General features: G+C 34.6%; 1 protein-coding gene across 34 annotated transcripts in view; it reads left to right on the top strand.

Annotated features, from left to right (window-relative positions):
- The window catches only part of MPDZ (multiple PDZ domain crumbs cell polarity complex component), a 184,785-nt gene that overhangs the window by 29,792 nt on the left and 133,557 nt on the right, over positions 1-21,436 (top strand). For 24 of the 34 annotated variants that reach the window (XM_070052001.1, XM_070051995.1, XM_070052071.1 and 21 more), the window contains exons 2-4: positions 820-904; positions 1,673-1,744; positions 4,080-4,246. In XM_070052001.1, coding sequence (XP_069908102.1) covers positions 1,729-1,744; positions 4,080-4,246 — 183 coding nt within the window. In that variant the 5' untranslated portion in view covers positions 820-904; positions 1,673-1,728. The remainder of the gene's footprint in view (positions 1-819; positions 905-1,672; positions 1,745-4,079; positions 4,247-21,436) is intronic. The other 10 variants (XM_070052077.1, XM_070052031.1, XM_070051990.1 and 7 more) reach the window with 1 other exon arrangement.

The raw sequence follows: 21,436 nt of genomic DNA, 5'->3' as shown, positions 1-21,436 counted from the left end.
CTAGTTCACTCCTCAAATTCTTGTAATAGCCAGTGTTAGGCTAGGCCAAAGCCAGGGGCTAGGAACTCCATCTGGGTCTCCCATGTGGGTGGCAAGAACCCAAATACGTGGGCCATCATCTGCTGCTGGCAAGTGTAATGAGGAAGCTGGATCCTGCATGCAGAGTAGCAGGGATTGAAATGAGACACACCAATAAGGCATGCAGGCATTCCAAGCAGTGGCTTAACCTGCTATCCCACAGTACCTGTTCCCCACCACTTTAGTTTTAAAATCTTTCTGTGTATTTTGTCTCCTGAAACTATGCAAAGTCCCGCATTGCTTGCCTTTCTAGACAAACTGAACATTAATCATGATTATATGTGATTCTGAGTATATATTTTATGGTTACACATTATTCTATTAGCTAGAAATTATAATACTTCATGTCATTTATCACAATCTACCAAATAAGTAAGCTTATTTTCTAGAAGACTAAGGTTGAAATGAGAGGCCCCTTGTTCCGGGCCACATTGCTATTTAATTTTCAATTCAAGGTCAGAGCCGATGTCTATTTCTTTGACACCAGGGCACATTTTAAAACATGAGCCAATAGTTAAGCCATTTGACTATTTCAAATAGAGACAATGTTTTAGACAGTGTACATTAAATTAAATGGGTTCTGTTCTCTGTTACTGTGCAGAGCTAATGGCCGGATGTTGGTGTTCTGTGCATGTGCTCATCTCTATCACACCCTTTCTTCCTTTTTGGTTATTTTCTCTTAAAGAGGAAACAGGTGACAACTTGTTCTTTTTCTGAGAAATCCTGTGACTTATCTTCCAGATAAAGAATGAGGATTTGTGATGATAGGTTCATTTTGTCCACTTGAAGAAAGACCAGTTGATTTTCTGTGAGTCAAAGGAGAGAGGTAACTATGGAGACAATTGTGCGGAATTCTTGGGCGGGAAAGGTTGAAGATGGCTTGGTGATATAGACATTGGCAGAACAGATCTGTTTTCCATATATCCAAGAATCTAATTAAATGTTGTTAGAGGAAGATAAGACCCATGTAGGGTGAAGGAGTCCACAGGGTGTTTTGAATGGGAAAGAGGAGAACATTATCATCAGAAGAGTATAATTCTCACTGTGCTGTCATTGAATTTTTTATTAGTGATGTACTGTTATATTCCAGTGGTTCACATCCTGCTTTAGGGTCACAATTCAGTTCCAGTTGGCATGCATATATTGTTACCCCAGTTAGGACTCTGAGCAGTTGAAGGCTAGATCACATCTTCTACTTTTTACATTTTTGTTCACAGAATTTCTTATGCAGAGTCAAATAAACTCGTTATTCTATAATTAAAGATCTATAAGTTAATCCAAGATTATGGTTATGTATGTTGAAAAGCTCCTAAGGAAATATTTTGGAAACTTTTACCATCTTATTTAAAACAGAATTTATGCCTTTTACCTTACTATGCCAGTATTATGAGAAAATATAAGATAATTTTGAATAAATCATAAAGTGATTACTTTTTCTTTTTGCTTATAATGAGAACTCTCTTAACAATATGTTAATGGTCAGTAATTATAATAATACTCTATGAAGTGCTTTTCAAAGTATTTAATTTTAGGAGATAATTATACTGTTCTAATAAAACATAATCATTCCATTTTATTTATTTATTTTCTCCAGGATTCCATTTGGATTTATAACCATTATTGATACAAGCACAGAACTTTGGGAAAAAAATGTTGGAAACCATAGGTAAGACTCTCCTGCCTACTTTTGTAAGAATTGAAACTCCATTAGGATCTTTGAAATATGAGATGTTCTACAAAGCAGGATTGTGTGTGTAGCAACTTAGATTTTAAAAAAATTAGCATTATACCAGGCTAATGAGTTTCTGTATTTGGACAATTTCATCTGAAGTGTTATAAAAAAAAACCACATCATTTGTAAACAAAAAGAAACATGAGATCCTCTTCAAATTATGGGTTGCAATGAAACAAAATTTAGACCCAATTCTGATTTATGAACCCAGTTCTAGTTAATGTTTGTTTTTGAGTAGTACCAGGAAGTTTAATACTATTTTTAATACGGAAAGAAGGTGATTACTTTTATTTGTAGCATGTGCAGTACTACTGAGTTCTTGCCTTTTATTGATAAAGAGAAGAGCAACAATCAGAGTAACCGAGTTCACTTCAGGCATATTAACTTCTGTATGAGGTAATTTAGATTGAAATATCCAAATTTGTTGGTCTTACCTGGTGATCTCTCTTTCTCACTGTTCCTCAGTTTTAGGGAAACTAATTGGTAGAATTATTTATAGGTATATCAGGTATGGTACAAACCTGCATGTATCTGATACCTATTTCAGGTAACTCTTTGGTTATGGCTATTTGTGGGTGTCTTGATTTCCCCCTTGGCTGATACCTGGATGGCTGTGCATCATGAAGGGTGGAGTGAGAGCTCGTGACCGTGAAAGGAGAAATTCCCTGTTGGAAAGGTCCTCATAAGAAAGGAAAGGGGAAGGACAGTATGTTTTAAACTGTTATTGTCTGGCTGCAATCTGTTAGCTAGTACTGAGTTACAAGAATTAACATAGAGATTAATATTCAATTTTTATTCTGAGATACCATGGGAAGTATAACCCTGAATAAAATTCTATGTTCATCCTCATCATTATTTACTTTTAAAATTATACAAATAAATAATTAGTATTTATTTCATTGTGTGTGTATGTGTGTGTATGAACTCATGATCAACATCAATTCATGTTTTAATTACCATATTTCTGTATAACTCCATATTTGATGCTAAATAAATGATCTCTGGTAATGACTCCAGTTCTTTTTGACTACTGTAACATGGAATATTAATTTTAGTTCGTTTTGCTTTTTAAAAGATTCATTTGCATTTATTTACATGAAAGGCATATTGACCCAGAGAGCAAAAGGAGGAGAGAAAGAGAGGGAGAGAAAATGTTCCATCTGTTGTTTCGCTCCCCAAAAGTCCACAACAGCTGGGGCTGGACCAGGCCATAGCTAGGAGCTGGGAACTTAATATGTGTCTCCTATGTGGGTGGCAGGAACTCAAGTAGTTGAGCCAACATCTGCTGCCTCTTAGGTGTGTTAGCAGGGAGCTGGATCCAAAGCATAAATAGCCAGGACTTGAAACAGGTACTCCCATATGGGATGTCCCAGGTGGTAGCTTAACCTCCTGTACAACATCTGTCCCAGCAAATATATTTTAATAGATATACTTGTCACCATCATGAATCTATTAGAGCAATATAGACTAAAATGGAATTAAAAGAAAACTGTTTTAATACAAAAAAAATTTGAAATCCATACGTAGGTTTTTCGTAATATAATTAATTTTAGGGAAAGACATTTAAACAGTAGTGTTTTTGAAGAAGTATGTATTATAATGTTATATTTTTCAACCTAGTTCTCAAGTATAGAATGTTTTGCCCCTTAATATGTGCAATTGTTATATTTCGGGGGTTGTGTTTCACTACTGACATTATCCATAGCCACTCATTAGTGTATTTCTAATTTTTCTTATATGTAAAAAAGTTTTTTAAAAGGGAAAACATTAGCATTTTCAAGATCACAGATCATTTGGTTTTATGTAATTTTTATATGAGGATTGAAACAGATGGCATTGGAATTCAAATATATTTTATCTGAATTAGTTTCTGTACTTTAAAAAGAACTAGTTGCATGTAGCATATGCTATACCCAATTCCCTGAGTTCAAACAAACTTACCTATAAGAAACTTAAAGGTTTGTTGGGTATATTTAGGGTCACATGTTACAGTCCCTCCCTTTTGTCCCACCTATTGGATTGCTTTGAAAAATATGTAAATAAATATGCAATTTAACTTGCTATTTAATTTGGGAAGATATTAAAAAGTACTCAATTATCTACTTTTTTAGATTTTTGTACTCCATAAAAACATTTTGTATTCTGATGAAAAGAGACCATTTTGTGGGCCTGAAAGGAAGTGTTTTAGGATTTGTACAACATGGTGTGCTCTTCAGTTTGATACATGTTGTGGAGTCCTGTGACTGACTAATGCTGCTCTTTGGAACAGACAAAAATCGAGCCCTGCAGGCAGCAGAGCGCCTGCAAGCTAAGCTGCGGGAACGTGGGGATGTAGCAAACGAAGACAAGCTGAGCCTCCTGAAGTCAGTCCTGCAGAGCCCACTCTTCAGCCAGATTCTGAACCTCCAGACTTCCATGCAACAGCTCAAAGACCAGGTAGGACAGCGCGCACCCAGTGGCATTCATGGGGTGGCACAGATCTTGTGTAAGACTTGCTTTTCTGAAGGGCTGACTTTTGTATGTGTTAATGAATAGTTAATGAGCCATTTAAACCTCCCAGTGGGATATTCACATGAGTTGTGCCTTTTTCCCTCCTAGTTATTTTTGTAATGATTGTTGCTGTGTATTGTAGATGGTATGACATTGTGTTGAAAGCTGTGTGGCTGCTAAGGAATGAGCCCTTGCAGGAGAAGGGGTTGATAAAAGTATGTGTAGGGCGGATGGCAGTCCACTTGATTTCCATCATGTGATCTCACTCATTCAGACTGAAACTTTTGGAACATTTATAAGATTTCAGATCAGCCTGGGTTTGAATGTGGAATCGTGTATGTGAAGAAGGGAAATCACCTCTGTTTTGACAGTAAAAGAAATAATTACATTGTCATCAGTTAGAGAAATTGCAATTCTCACTTCTTAAAAGAGTGTAAGTAGCAATTGCTTCCATGACAGCATCAGATGGTGATAAACATTAGAACTCTAAATGTAACTGTTTTTTCCCTGTAAAAATTATGAGCATTAAAAAGTCCTAGCATTTATATTAAAATTGAAACATATCACAATGACAGAATGAAAACTGAAGTCAGATGTTCTTTGAACTTACTTAACTAAATCACCATTTCTCAGGTTTTAAAAAAATATTTTTGAAATGGTTGTTCTCTCAAGATTTGAAGTCCACCTAATTAAGCCTGCAGTCCATGTTGGTTCTCATTCTAATGTTTTTAGCATTAATTTAATGGTTATGGATGACTTGCTAACAAATATTCTTCCTTAAAAGGTTAAAAATGAAACTTGAAGACTAGTTTCATAATTCAGTGAAAGAACAGTGCCAATTAAGAAAACCCAAATTATGCCAAATGCAACAGCAGAACAAGTAGTAGTATAAGAGGGAAGGAATTTGTTTAACGTCATGTAACTTCTTAATCTAGATGCAATTTTTCATAGCAAAAAAATGACAAGAAGAATCTTCAAAAGATATTTTTCTATAGTGAATTTATGCATGGCTTAAAAATTATGATCATGAATTTTAAAAGGTGTTTTTGTTATGTGCAGTTGAGTTTATAAGTTATTGAAAAGACTGGTTCTCCATACTGATTTTCAGAATGGATTGGGAAGCTTTCAGAGAAACCAAAATCTTTAATATAATTATGATGTAGAAAATTCTTTGTTTTTTTTTTTTTTCTGTCAGACCAGAAGTTGAACAGATGTCTTTTCTTCCTTATTGTGTCACGTAAAAGTCAGAATGAAGTGGGAAGAAAAGTCAAAACAAAAACAATGTTAAGAAATTCCACTAGCCAAGTGAGATAACTGTTGAAATTTCCCTTGTAGGTGACTTTTTGTAAGGGGAAAAATATTTGTGCATACTGTATTCCATGAGAGACTGTATGAATGGGCCTCATTTAGAGATGGTGTTACCATTTCCATATGGAAGTAGGATATGGGCTGTAAGACTAGTTGGGTCCCGTGTGATTCAGATGAAACCTACTCAGAAAAATATATCAAGGCCTGCGCCGTGGCTCACTAGGCTAATCCTCCGCCTAGCGGTGCCAGCACACCGGGTTCTAGTCCCGGTCGGGGCGCCGGATTCTGTCCCTGTTGCCCCTCTTCCAGGCCAGCTCTCTGCTGTGGCCCGGGAGTGCAGTGGAGGATGGCCCAAGTGCTTGGGCCCTGCATCCCATGGGAGACCAGGATAAGTACCTGGCTCCTGCCATTGGATCAGCGTGGTGCGCCGGCTGCAGCGCACTGGCCGCGGTGGCCATTGGAGGGTGAACCAACGGCAAAGGAAGACCTTTCTCTCTGTTTCTCTCTCTCACTGTCCACTCTGCCTGTCAAATATATATATATATATATATATATATATATATATATCAAGCATAATGTGAAAGACCCTCATATTCTGCAACTAAGTACAGTATAACATTATTGTTTTATTATTGGTAGATACTGATTTCTGAATTCTGTAGGCTGATTTTTATACCTTTGCACTTTTAGCTCCATGATTACTTTTGCTTTGGAGGTGAAAACAACTATTTATCATCCTGTTTATTATGGGGATTTAGAGAAGTTCAGTCATTTGATCATAAAGGTAGAGCTAGAACTTTGTTGTCTTGGCCACCAACACACAGCCCTTTCTTTTGCACAGTGGCTTCTCTTCCTTCTTCTTTATTGTTCTCCCCAAAGGTAAAAATGTGGTCCCTGTATTTCAGACCCCAGGTTCTTTGTCTCATTTCCAAATAGAAATTGGTAAGAGGCCATTGTGCAAGCTAGACAAGCTTTATTAGGGGCTTGTGCTCAAACCCAATGGAGACAAACACAAGGGAGAGTAGGGTGAACTAGCTCAATGATATGAAGTAGGCAGGGGGTTTTATTTTAGTGGAGGTGTGGCTGTTCCTCCTTTGCACATGGCACTTTGATGTACACCTGGCCTAGCATTCTGCCTTATCAACTTGCACCCAACTTGATGTTCTGTGGATGTGCACGTAGTTCCTTGTGTACTACAAGCCCAAAATGCCAGTGTTGCTCATTACTGCCACCCCAGGAAGGCCAAATATTGTTCTTCTGTCCTGTTGTGAGCATATGTGTGGGTTGGGGAAATCCTGGGCAGGGCAGTCGAGGGTCTTTTGTATTTGGGGTTTGGAAGCTTCTTGCTCCCTATTGGTTTAGATCTGGGGACTGGTACATTGTCTGGTCAGGTAATGGATTAACTTCAGGTTTGGAGGATCTTCATTTAGTGAGCCGGTTTTTATCCTGTCTTACCTCAGTGCCAAGAGTTTTGTGTTTCTGAAACCATGATAACTTTCTAGAGTTTCTGTAACTCTAGTTTAATCTCCATTCTTTATTAATTCATGTCTATTTTTTTCTTGTATGACTATAAACTACAAAAACTGTTATTTTCTATATTAAATTTAAATATTCTAGACTTCTGTCATGTTGGACCCACTAATTGCTATTTTTTTTTCTTTTTTTAAAATTTTATTTAAGTTATACAAGTTTCATGTATTTCATATATACAGATTTAGGGACATAGTGATACTTTCCAGCCTACCCTTCCTCCTGCCCACACTCCAATCTTTCTTCCTCCTCCCTCTCCCATTCCACTCTTAATTTTTACAAAGATCTACTTCCAGTTTACTTAATGATCATAAAGTTAACCCTACACTAAAGAGAGTTCAACAAATAATATGAAGAAAAAACACTGTTCCTCAACAGAAGACACAAGGGCTGCAAACACTAACTGCTAATTTGTTAGTATTTATAATTTAATAATTAATCAGTGTATCTAAGGAATAAAATATTTTTCAAACTTTTAAATCAGTGGCTATACATATCTGACAAATGGTTAGTTTATATTTATTACTTAAATTATGTTTTCAAATGTATAATTTTATATGCATGACTGTTGCAAGTTACTGTCTCTACCTTTTCTAATACTACTCGAAAATTTGATAGAATCTCCTCCACCATTCATTTGTCTTTTAGAGAAGTAAAGGGAGTGAATAATTAAAAAGCCGGAGGTATATGCAGCATGTTGGAGAACATGATCATATTGTTGCATTAATGACAGATGCTGTCATGCCATGTTGAATTAAGCCTACAATTTTTTCCCCCTCAGATCCTCCTCATTACTTCTATTCAATAGTGTTTAATTTCTCTAATTTGCTTCCTCAGTATTAAGACTGCCCCTTAGAAATCAGACTGTTTCCCTTTGGCAAATTAAAAACTTGACAGGTGTGTAACTGAGAGGACAAAAAAGCCATGCCCTGAAGGGATGTGCTATTTAAATATTGTCAAAAATATTAACAGGTCTGAGAGTATAATTGATGCCTCTGCTTAACTCTGCCACACTGTGTATTGTTCTAACCACCAGCTAAAGCGATGTATGCTATTAAACCTGAATAATCTCTGATAGCTTCAGTTGATTTTCTCCTGCACGATTCCTGTTTAAGTGAAGAGAAAAAAAAAAAAAGAATTGTGACTATGTGTCAATGATCTGTCAAATACAAATTCTCAAGTAGTGTCCTCACTGTCACCTAGTCATCACAGCTAATAACTACAGGGCCTCATGCGTATTCATGACAAAAATCCAGCTATTGTGGGGGAAATAAACATGTTAGCAGTTTAATAATAGAAACTTGTCAGCCTTGAGGGTATTGGATTTGCATTTTTATTTTATGAAGTTTCTCCAGTCCAGTATAGGTAGATGCTGCTTTTCTGATTAATTATTGTCTTGCCTTGTAAATTGATCACAGACACTAAAGTAATTGCTTTACCCTGAGTTATAGAACAACTGTGAGTTGAAATTACTAACTTTAAAATAAATTTAGAACCAGTACTTAGAAATTGACATAACAAAGATTATTCTTAAAACTATGACAATGGAGACCAATTCTAAGGTTGCAGAAAAGAGGTAGATGGTTCAGGTTTCAAAGACTGCTTGTATGGGAAATAACCCTACGGACAGAAACTATTTGGGAGGACTTTAATTGTCAATGATCTCCAGTCTTTTTGTTTTGTTGTTTATTATTTCTGTGTTTTTAGTTCATTCACTTTCATCGCAAAAGTATTGATGTGTACATCTATCATCTAGATACATAATGTATATGCATAAAATTGAAGCCAGATTTTTCTTTGTAAACTTTATGATATGGTTCAGAATCAATGGGGAGGTCCTAGGTTAATACAGAATCATTGTTGGAAATTACTGTTCAATGTTGGTTAGGGTAGTTAGATTATTTTTATTCTTGAAATATGATCTCTATGGTATAACATTTTTGTTTTATATTTCTATGTAAGTTAAGCTCTGTCCACATACATACTCAATAAGAATTTGAAATAATTTCTGATGGTTAAGACATACTGCATAGTAGATGATTCAAGGGTAAATCTATACAATGATCAGATGAAAGTATGAGAATTAGGATCATGGGTTACTACAATTGAGTATATCAATTAATTTCTGGTCCCAAGAATGAAGACATAGAAAAAAAGAACTGAAAGGTTATATAGAATTCAGCGTAAGGCATCATTCAATGAAAAAAAGTCCTCTATCATTGGGAGGATTAGCTTATGGACACCTTTATAAAAGGCTCATATTCATTTAACAGATTTTTTTTAACACATGAAATCAATAAAACACAAGGAATAAGATAAAGGTTCTCATATCTATAAGGGAAATAGGGTCCTGGAAAAAAGGAAGATGAGTAGTTAATGTGGAAAGAATTACTATTTTTGACTAGAAGAAAACTTTACCTAGAAGCAATGACATGGAAGATACATCTTGAAAAATGAGCTTGAGTTTGCTGCAGAGGTGGGGGAAATTGTTTCAGGTGAGGGAACAGTATTTTCAGGGGCACAAGGGAATTGTCCACAGATGATAATTGTAGACTATCTCTTCCAAAAGGGACATTTGGAATCTTTTACTTATAGTAAGTGGGAGTGGAACTACTGCTGTCATGGGTTGCGTTCAGAGATTTTGCTGAACATTTCAGTGTGCAGTACAGCTTACCTTCCCAACAAGGAATGATTGAGTTTATAATGTTTGCAGTGCTGAGGTTGAGAAACCTTGGTACTGAGCCAGGTACTGACCTGTGTAATCAAAGCAATTAACATATCTGTGAAGCACTTAGAGAAGAGAAAACTCAGGAGCCAGATTGGGAAGGACCCATTAAGGAAAGGTGTATTTTTGTTGTTGTTTGTTTGTTTATTATCTTTGTTCTTTTGCTTTCAGATTTCTAGGAAATTCCATCACCTTTTTTCTCCCTAAGCCTTCTGTTAAATACAAGATGTAAGCATTTTTATTACTTCTGCATTTTTTATCATGGCCAAAATGATAAGTTTTAATGGCATTTTGATAAATAATACCTTCAATTATAGTTGCCAAATATATATGAATTATTTTTCAAATGAATGCCTCTTTTATCTTCCCAATAATACAATATTATATCCTTATTTAGTGATGGTTTTTCTGTGAAAAGGTTAATGAGGTAATACGCATTGTGTGTGTGTGTGTGTGTGTGTGTATTTTGTGATGCTGTCTTGAAACAGGAGCGAATTTTAGAAAACTTAGAGGTATAGGAAATCAATGTAAAATTTAGAGGATCATGTTCAAATATGTGATCTAAGCAGTGGGTATTTGGTAGAGCACAAACTGTCCTGAGGCATGACCAAAGAGGCTTTATTCTGGGGATACAGTTTTGTAAGATTGTTAAATCAAGTTCATGGCTAAAGTGTTGAGATACGCTGTTTTTCAGAAGTAGCATCAGCAGCTATAATTTCTTACATTTTTTTTAAGTTGATGGAAAGATGAGAAATTTTGGTGACTGAACATTTTGTTTCTCAGCTTTGACTTTGGTAAATCTGAGAGATGCAATTTTGTGTGATTCATGAATTAAAGAGCAGAAAAGCCTGTGTTTCCCCAGGTTTATTTTATTACTTCTCATGTAAATGGCAAAATTATGACCCTCTCCCTGTGGTTTCTAATTTGAGACTGAAATGAAGATGATTCATCTGTGAGCTTGCCATCAGTAAAGGGGAAGTGAATATCTAAGTTAAATTATGTCTTAGAGTTAGGAAGAGGAGGGAGGACAGAAAGAAAGACAATGTGCCTTGATCCCATTAGCAGGAATTATTTAAAAATGGAATGAAATTCTTCCCTGTTGATGTGACTAGTGAAAATAAAAATGATTTTTATTACCCCTGGACTAGTTTTGCTTTTCTGATATATTGTAGCCACTCCACAGGAAAGGATCTCCTGTGTTTCTTGTGAGACTCTATTGTACATTATGTAGGAGAAGTTGAAAGAGAAGGAATGATTTTTATGTTTTTACATTTACCGTAAAGTTTATTTACTCTAAGAATCTCAAATACGTTATTTTTGGTACAATAACAGCTTTTAAATGTTTGTTCCTTTAACTAAAAGTTTGTAAATATAGAGCCATTGAATGGACTAAAATTTTTTTTTTTTTCCTTGGGCAAGAAGGCACTGTTCAAGCTTTTTATACAGTGCTGGATTAAAATGCAACACCATCTTGCTATTGGGTATGCATGCGTGTCTACAACAACAAATGGTGCTAATTGTGTGGTATTTTTATGACAAAGTTAAATGGTCTTTGGGGAAGAAAGAAAAAATGTGAAATTTACTGGGTATAACCTAAATGAGTGTTTTTTCACCCCCAAATTTAAGAATAATAGAGATGCTCATATATTTGAAGCTGTCTCAGAAACAATTACCTTCAAGAGGCTCATATATGCAGTGGCCTTTGTCTCCATCTGACAAGTCCATCGGCTCTGGGAGGTTGGTTTTATCCAGTTTTGTTCGGTGAGGAAATTGGGGTTTAGTGAGGTATGTGATTTAAACTGGACGGCACAATTAACCATTGGTAGATTTAGGAGAAGAACTGACGTCTATCTGAACCTGAAACCAGTGTTGTTGTTGTTGTTGTTTTTTCTTTTTCACTTTTATACTGTTTCTGAATCCTTTGTTCTTTATGTAAGGAACAAAAGGGAAAAAAACAGTTCATAATGTTTCAAGATAAGTGCATGTAAACTAAATGTCATAAAAACTCAAACTCATTAAGATTTGCCATTTCTCCTTTAAATTGTTACCTGAAATGTTAATGAGTCTTAACATAAGCCAAAACTTTCATTCTAATTTTATTTATAATTATTCTAGATTTTAAGGGTAAAGTGAATGAATTGGAAAAGAAAATAGTGGAATGGAGAAGCAGTATCACAAGTAACATCCTTCTTCCCTATCAATTCCATAGAATTAATGCTTGTCTGTACGTTTTATTTTATTTTATTTTTCTCTAGATTGTAAACAGTGAATCAGTTTTATCTTCTGTAATGTGGGACTGACAGGAAAACTGAAAAATTTCTAATGTCACCTGTGTTTTAGAATTTTTCAGTCATTAAAATATTGACTGTCTCGATTTCAGCTAGATCGATTTACTTAATTTTGATACCTTCTGTGCTTTGAGATGGAGAATTTCATTGTGCTTTAAAAAGAATCACTTTTTGGTCAAGCTAAATTCTGAATATAATTTTTAACAAATATTAATTTATTTATTTGGAAGAGTGAGAAAGAGAGAGTGAGGGAGAGACAGAAATATTCCATCTGCTGGTTCACTCCACAAATGGCTGTAACAGCTGGAGCCAGGAAGCCACATTGTCTACCCCTCCTTAAATCCTTTTCCTTTGGCTAAGAAAGCACAGAATTGTTGCGATTTAAATAAAGAATAGATATTCTGCAAATATGCATAAACACACAGACTTAAACTGTGGTGTACATGCTTAGCTCCTTTTGCCATTTGTTCTTAACAAGCATGAAAAGAGCTTTAGAATTAATTGTGTTTCAGATTTGTTTGAAGTTCATGTACTACTTTAGAGATTAAATCCATGCGGTGTTCATCTTTGAATAACGTGTACCTTATATTATTTTACCCAAGCTATGAAAAGATTGCTTAATTAATGAGTAAATGAATATTATTACATATTGAAAGTTATTGTGCATTAAATATTTATCTCTCCTTGTCAGAGAATTAGTTTTTAACAAAATAAATTAATCCAATCATGGAATTTATATTGGAGACCTATAATTTTATTAATCACTGTGTTGAAAAGATAAGCCAATCATTGTTGTCATCATCACTACCACCACCACCACCACCACCACCACCACCGTAAAGATTCATGTGCATTAAATCCTTACTATGTGCCTTGAGCTATTCCATTGAGATTGCTCCTTTCATTATTACAATATTTCTATGAAGTAGGTAATATGATTGTCTTCATTTTATTGTTGGAGAAATGGAGGGACAGAGAAGTTAATTGGTGGAGCTTGTATATGAACATAGGCAGGCTGACTAGAGTCTAGGCCTTAATCTCAGAACTTTTGTTTTATTGTCTTTTTAACTAATTAAGAACATAATGTAAGGGTTCCCTGGTGACATGAGGACTTATTATGCTTATCTGATCTCAAAATGAGTTAATGTGGTTAGAAGTATCTGGAGACAGACAAGACCCAGATTTGTATACAGATGCTGATATCTATTAGTAGGTGATCTTGAGGAAGAGTTTATCCTTAAGATGAATATATAAGTGGACACTTCAAAAAATTCACGGAAGATGGAAATAAAAAATAAGTTTATTTTGGTGTAAAAATTTTTGGAATCTATGCATAGTTTTTTTTTCTAAATACACATGTTCTATGAATTCTTTTGATGAGCCCTCATATATGTAGTCTTCTGAGTCTCTCTTTTTTCCTTTTAGCTGTAAAATGGGAACTAAATTACATGAATCTAAAAGGTCTAAAGCATATAAATCAATATTTATCAGCACTCAATAAATATTTGTTTCCTTTCTTGTTACTTCACCTTCTTAGTGAAATTTAAAATTCTAAGGCTAAATTTTTCAACATTTTAGTCTCATCACTGATTTATACTTTTAAAAATTATTAAGGACCATAAAGAGCTTTTATTGATTGATTTTATCTATCAGTATTAAACATTGAAATTCAGATAGAATTAAACTACTTATTAAATTATTTTAAAAATTAGTAGTAAACTCATTACTTATTTAAAAATGCATGAAAAGAGTGGCTTGGCTTACATTTTTGCACATTTCTTCAATTTGTGTCTTGATAGAAAAAAACTGGATTCTCAAAAATGCTTCTACATTTAATTGTTTGTATTTGTTGTTTTAGTTGATGTGTGTGGAGAAAATCTGACTTCACAGGCAGGGTATTCCTTTTTTAGATAATAGTGTATGTCTCCACTTGATAGTGTACCAAAACTTGGGGTAGTTACTTAAAAGTTAATTGGAGTGCAGAATTTAAAACCAAATCCATGCATATTTTGCACTCTTGTTACTGTAACATCTATTTGCCTGTCTTGCTCTGATTTGTTTCTAACTGAAGCATAATTTTATATTTCATTGACCATTTGGAAAATTTGAAACATGGAAAAATGACATTTCATATTTCATTATATAATATAAAAATTATACTTGCTAATATCATTTGGGATCTTATCAACGAAGTCTTTAAGTTATGGGAAGGTGTCAGGCACAGGGTGTCAGATACAAATGTTCCACAATTCTAATTTTCACTTGCAAGCCCAAATTTTATTATTGGCAACAATTGCTGTCAGTTGTTTTCCTTGAAGTGACAGGCTTACTTTGTTTATTTTTGAGAAAATGTCTTTCATGTACTGAATCTGCATAACCATACTTTTAGTCATTATTTCAAATATGATAATTAGAAAAAGTGGCTAGTTCAGCTTGCAACTCAGAAATAGTGCATTGGTTCAAGATAGCCATGTATTTTGTTATGCATCAAAAATACTTTATTTTGCTAACACTTTGAAATCCTGAATATTAAAACGATATGCTCTTAAGAAATACTGTTTTAAAATATTATCAATTTTTCTATTTCATCAAGAACTTTATAAAGTGATTTAAATGGCAGGGAGACAGCATATTTTTCTTGAGAGAAACTGAAAAAAGTTTGTGCTCTGTTTTTTTTTTTTTTTTTCAGGTCCTCATTATAATAATGGTAAGAAAGAAAAATACTACCCAAAGATCAAATAAATTTGAGAAAAGAACCCATTATTTTTTTTCTTTCTCTTTCTTTCTTTCTTTCTTTCTTTCTTTCTTTTTTTTTTTTTTTTTTTTTGACAGGCAGAGTGGACAGTGAGAGAGAGAGAAAGAGAGACAGAGAGAAAGGTCTTCCTTTTCCGTTGGTTCACCCCCAGTGGCCGCTCTGGTGGCACGCTGCGGCTGGCGCACTGCGCCAATCCGAAGCCAGGAGCCAGGTGCTTCTCCTGAGAACCCATCATTTTTAACATTAGGATCTCTGGGAATAGAATGGAAACTCTAGGAACAGGTTAAAAAATGCTGTTAACGCATAATTTACATCATTGTAGGACTTAAATTTTTTCTACTTGCAAACTTAAATTTTTTTTAACAATAATGAAAAGAGATTAGAGCAAAAATGTGACATTTAACTTCAAATTATTTTCCACATAGTTACTCACATATTTATCTATGGTTTGTGAAATTGGAAGAAAAATATCTGAATCTGTTCACTTGATGGTATTTCTAAAAGCTCCTGTGCTATGGGCCTTCCTTAAAATTTAATTTACAGGGGCTGTTGCTGTGGCGCTGTGGGTTAAACTGCATCTGCAGTGCAGGCATCTCATATGGGTGTTGGTTGTGTCTCGGCTGCTCCATTTCTGATCCAGTTCCCTGCTAATGTGCCTGCAAAAGCAGTGGAGGATGTTCTCTGGTGTTCTCTGGTGCCTGCACCCAGGTGGGAGACTCGGAGGAAGCTCTTCTGCCTGGCCCAGCCCCAGCCATTGTGGCCATGTGGGAAGTCAAACTGCAGATGGAAGATCTCTGTCTCTGCCTCTCCTCTCTCTCTCTCTCTCTTTCTCTTTCTCTCTGTAACTCTGCCTTTCAAGCAAATAAATACATCTTTAAAAAATTAATTTAGAAAATATACACAAAGTACTCTGCGTTTTGCTGCATGAGCAGATACTTTAGTGCAGTAAGCCTTGTGGATTGATTTTATAAGTATTTTGTGATTACAAGAATGAATAAAATTTTCATAGATGTGAACTTTGAAAACTAAAAACATTGTGAAATAACAGATTGCTAAATGACTAATCATTTTATTCGACAAGATAGTATAAAAACACAACGTCTATAGTTTTGTACTTGAGCTTGCCATTTTATAGGCTACAACAGTCTGCCTTGCTTTGGATTAAATATTGATCATCAGTACACACATATACTTCTGAAATATCAAAAGGAAAAAGTCAAGAGTCTTACATAGTGTAATTAATTTCCTTCCTTGGGATTTTAAGTGTTCTTTGACTTCCATCTTAAATTTTACAGTTAGTACTTTATCCTTTTTATCACAGGAGAATTTCAAGACAAATATGCCCCAGAAACTCTATTTGTATCTAAATGGGGGCAGGTGCTGAAAATTTACATTTTGATTACTCAGAATGACTCCTTAAACATTCTTGAGCTAAGGAATTATTTTCTAAATTTAATAGACTAATCTTTTTAGTTTATCAGCCAATGATATCAAGACTGCTTTAAGAGTATCTATAAATTATAACTTGGGATCTAGACCATGTCTGCTTTGCTATTTGAGAATTTATAGCTATGAAAAGAAATATATCCTTTCTGAGGAGTTGAGTGTACTAAGTTTCAAGGAGTAATTTTTTTGGATATCTAACATAGTGATTATGGAAACCATTCTGTCACTTTAATTACTGTCTCCATCACCTACAGCCCAACGTCAGATATTTTAGATGCTCAGTAAATACTTGGATGAATGAAAGGAAAGTCTCATAAACATGTAAAATTATGCTTATTCTATCTAAAAATGTTTTCTCCTCCTTAAAACTCATTATTCCAATTTCTAGCTTGTTTAGTTCAGAAGGTATAAGCTACTTTATGTCCAGAATAGTCTTGTCAAATTAAGCTAATCTCCTTTGAACATGCAACTCAATTTCTTTAATTAGCTTTAAAAATAAGGATCATTAAATCAGAGTGCCACCATCAATTACTGTGCATGGGTTTGCCTGTTCAATAATGCATCAGAGCTGTACTCTACTCAGTGTTTCACTGAAAGATTTATGGGAATGGAGGCCTCCCTAGGTTTCAAACTTGAAATGGAGTCCTATTATGTGAAAAAAAAAATTTGTGTGATCACTACCATTTTAGATGTTGTATTTCATTTAATGTTCTCAGTGTCTTATCCATCTTTGCATTTCATATTTGGGATCAGTTCCAGGGAATGTTTTATAGCATTTTTGTAAATTCACAAGAAATTTCTTGCTCTACAAGAAGGAAAGACAAGGTGCAGATTAAAAAAAAAAAGTTTGCATTTCTAAGAGGTGCACCTGTTACAGCTAATTCCCCAGAGTACTTTCTATTTCCACGTGTTAAAGGGTAGAGAATAAATTAAAACTTCAGATATTAAAGTAGGAATATGTGTTTCTAGTTTTATTTACAATCTAGCAAAACTAAGGTTACAAAAGCAATGATCATTTTTTCTTGGTCACAATTCAAGAAAACATATTTTAGCTTTTAGATGGTAGAAATCATCTAGCATATATACATAAGCATTTGGGTCATTTTATTCTTTTGTCATACTATACTGTTCAAAATTAGCCAAAATAATAAGACCATAAACCAAGTTTTGATCATCTACATAAATATGCTTTAGGAAATTAAGTTTGATCCTAAGAAATCATTTTGGTAGTCAGTTGAATGGGTAGTTCTGGAAAGATTGATGTTAACCATTAAAATAGAGCTAATAATATTTTCTTTTCACTTAACAATCCAGAAGGGATAGATGAAGTATAATGTCAATATTTTGATATTTTGTAGCAAATTTAGTAAAGTGAATCTACATATTTTAAATATTTTCTGTTAAAATTAAATGCATCATATCATATTGTACTTATATGTTCAAAATATTGAAGACATTGGCCTAAGTGTTTTTAGAGTACCATTAATTTTACAGGATAGATTTTATTATTGAAAAAGAATAAAACCAATTTATAATTTTGAAATCTCATAATTACATCACTCTGTATTAGCATAGGTTACTATTTTAGTGTAAAACTGTAACATAGTAATTATTTTTTGTCCTTATACTTTTTTTCCTTTTTTAAATTTTTTTTTGACAGGCAGAGTTAGACAGAGAGAGAGAGACAGAGAGAAAGGTCTTCCTTTTTCCGTTGGTTCACCCCCGAAGTGGCCACTATGGCCAGCGCATTGTGGCCGGCGCGCTGCACTGATCCAAAGCCAGGAGCCAGATGCTTCCTCCTGGTCTCCCATGTGGGTGCAGGGCCCAAGGACCTGGGCCATCCTCCACTGCACTCTCGGGCCACAGCAGAGAGCTGGACTGGAAGAGGAGCAACCGGGACAGAATCCGGCACCCCAACTGGGACTAGAACCCGCGGTGCTGGTGCCGCAGGTGGAGGATTAGCCTATTGATCCGCGGTGCCGGCCTTCCTTATACTTTTGTGTGCAATTAAATGACTCAAAGTTCTGAAAATGTATAATGTTTATGGAAGAAAAATAATAAATGTTTTGTAGAGATGAGAACATCTTTGCCCAGAATTTTTCTTTACTTGATAATTCATTCTGGGAATGGGATTAGGTAGTCGAACCCATATAAAGCCTGTGTCAAGTCATCCATCACAGTATTATTCGGAGCTTCAACTCCAGTTGTCCAGTTCCTATATTCTGCTTCATTTTCAGATGAACTTTAATTAAACTTTAAATTCAGAGTTGGAGTAACAGAATGTGTAGCTTGATATATAAAGTATGTCGCATCTACCTGCTTACTTTAGAATGGTTTTTCTGTCATTCATTAGAATGCCCAGATTCTGTCCTCTGATTATGTATTTTGCAATCTTCAAAAAATATTGAAAATGACATTCATTAAACAGAAAAATTGTGTCACTAAAGGAATTATTATAAATTTAATAGGCACATGTAATCCTCACCTAAATCAAAATGCAGAAAGTTACCAGCACTCTGTAGTACCTTCTTGTGCCCCCTCTCAATCTTAACTCTCTTCCCCAAAGGAAACAATTCTGACATTTATCTCATAGAGAAGTATTTGAATTTCGTATAAATGCATTCTGAGTTTATGCTTGTGCTTTGCTTTTTCAGTTTTAACTTTGTGTCTATGAGATTCATTTGTGTTCTTGTTTGTAACTGTAATTCTTTTTCATTTTCCAATGCATGAATAAGCTAGAATATAATTGTCCTTTCTTCTGTTGATTTCAATTCTTTCCAGTTTCTAGATGTTATAAATGAAGTTGTTGTGAACATTTTAATCTTACCTTTTGATGTTTGTAAGTATGAATTTCTCTTGGGTATTTTCATAAGGGTGAAACTTCTGGATCCTAAAGTACATCAAACTAAAATATTCCTTTGTGGGGATGTTGATTTTTTGGAGGGTATTTGGAATATTTTCATATAATGAACATTTTAGGGGCTGTAAACCAAGTCTAAGTACGGAATACGCTTATGTTTCCAATGCACCTTACACACACAGCCTGAAGGTAATTTTATACATGAGGTCAGGTGTGGAATTTTCCACCTGTGGTATCATGTTGGTACTCAGAAAGTTTTAAATTGTTTTGAGTTTTCAGAGTGGGGTCAATCAGTGATGCATTTGGGCTTTTGGAGATTCTGCCAAACTCTTTTCCAAGGTGATCATAGACTGACCTTTTACTATTGTGTAAAATAAGCCTTGTTATTTCACATCATTGCTTACACATACTTTTGCCAGTTTTAGCCACTATGAGAGTATGTTATAGTACCATATTATTTTTTAAATCTGCACTTTCCTGATGACTAATGATGTTGAGCATCTTTTCAGATGTTCGTATATATATGCTTTTTGGTTTACCAATACTTTGCTTATGGATTTACAAGAGTTCTGAGCATATATTGAATACAGCTTCTTTGATGGACATTTGTATCGCATCTATTTTCTCCTCCATTTTTGTTTGGCCTTTTTATACCCTAATTGTGTCTTCTAAAGAATCAGGTTTTTTTTTTTTTTTTTTTTTTTTTTTTTTTTTTTTTGGTTCATAAAGTTCAGTTTCTCAAACTCTTCATTAATGGAAGTTGGCTGCCAACTGCTCTTCTGATCCAGCTTCTTTTTAATGTGCCTGGGAAGGTGGTGGAGGAGGTTCAAGTACATGAGCTTTTGCCACCAGTGTGGGAGATCTGATGGAGTTCTTGATTCCTGGCTTCATTCTGGCCCAGAACTGGCTATTGTGGCCATTTGGGGAGTGAATCAGCAGTGGGTTGAAGATTCTCTGTCTCTCTGCCTCTCTCTGTTGCTCTACCTTTCAAATAAATAAATAAATACATAAATAAATCTTCAAAATTTAAAATAAAAATTGTGGATATGTGTTCATAATTTTATTCAAAAATTTGACCTAGGACCATTTATTGAAAAGTAAGTCCTTATTTCTGTTGTTATAAATCAAGTAATCATTTATGTATGGATCTGTTTCCGCATCCTTTGCTGTGGCTGTTTTTTTCAAAAGTGTTTACTATATTTTAGATAGAACTAAAAAAATGCTTTAGAGGCAGGAGTTTGGACTGCCAGTTAAGATGCTTGTATCCCATATCAGAGTACCTGGATTCAAGCATGGGCCATGCTTCCAATTCCAGCTTCCTGTGAATGCTGATGAAGGGAATCAGCGAGTAATGGTTCAGGTAGTTGGGATCTCTTCCACCCGTGGGGGTGATGTGGATTGAATTTCTAGCTACTGGCTTTGGCATGATGCAGGCGTTTGAGGAGTGAACCACTAAATTGGAGCTCTGTCTTTCTGTCTCTGCCTCTCGAAAAAATAGTTTTAGTTTCTAATTCTTTTTTCTAGGAAAATAATTGATTTTTAAACTACTGATTTTATATTCCACCAGCCTTATTAAATGAATTTATTAATGCTAGTAGACTTTTATAGTTTTATTTAGGCTCTCACAATGCACAGTTATATGATCTAAAAATAATTACAGATTTTGTTTCTTCAATGTAAGTCCTTATACCTTTTAATGCTTTTTCTTGCTTTATTGTTATTACCTGGAACTTTGAGTTTAAAATTGAAAAGAAGTGCTGATGGTATAGATTTTAGTCTCTGGTTTTTTTTTCTACCATCTTTTGAGCAGGTCTTGTTTTTCTCTTTTATTCTATTAATTCGTGAGTTGAAGTTAATAATTTTCAAATGTTAATTCAACCTTGCCTTTCTGGCATGCCCAGCATAATCATAATCATTATCTTCTTTGAGTAATTTTGGATTCAGTGTATTGACAGTCTCGCTTAGTATTTTTGTTTCTATGTGTGGGGGAGATTGGCCTACAGCTTTCCTGTTTAGAAACGTCCTCATTGAGTTTTCTATCAAGGTTATGCTGGCCTCAAACTGTAGTGAACAGTTCCCTCTCCTGTCACAGAAAGAGTTTGTATAAAATTGGTGTTATTTAAGAAAAAAAATTGGATGAATTTATCAGTGAAGCCATCTGGACCTGTTTTTGTTTTGTTTTGTGTTTGAAGGAGGAAAATTTTTAATAGTCGATTCAATTTCA

The sequence above is a fragment of the Oryctolagus cuniculus genome, chromosome 1, assembly GCF_964237555.1.
Source record: "Oryctolagus cuniculus chromosome 1, mOryCun1.1, whole genome shotgun sequence".
Classification (NCBI taxonomy): Eukaryota; Metazoa; Chordata; class Mammalia; order Lagomorpha; family Leporidae; genus Oryctolagus; species Oryctolagus cuniculus.
This window is presented reverse-complemented; position numbering and strand designations above follow the sequence as displayed.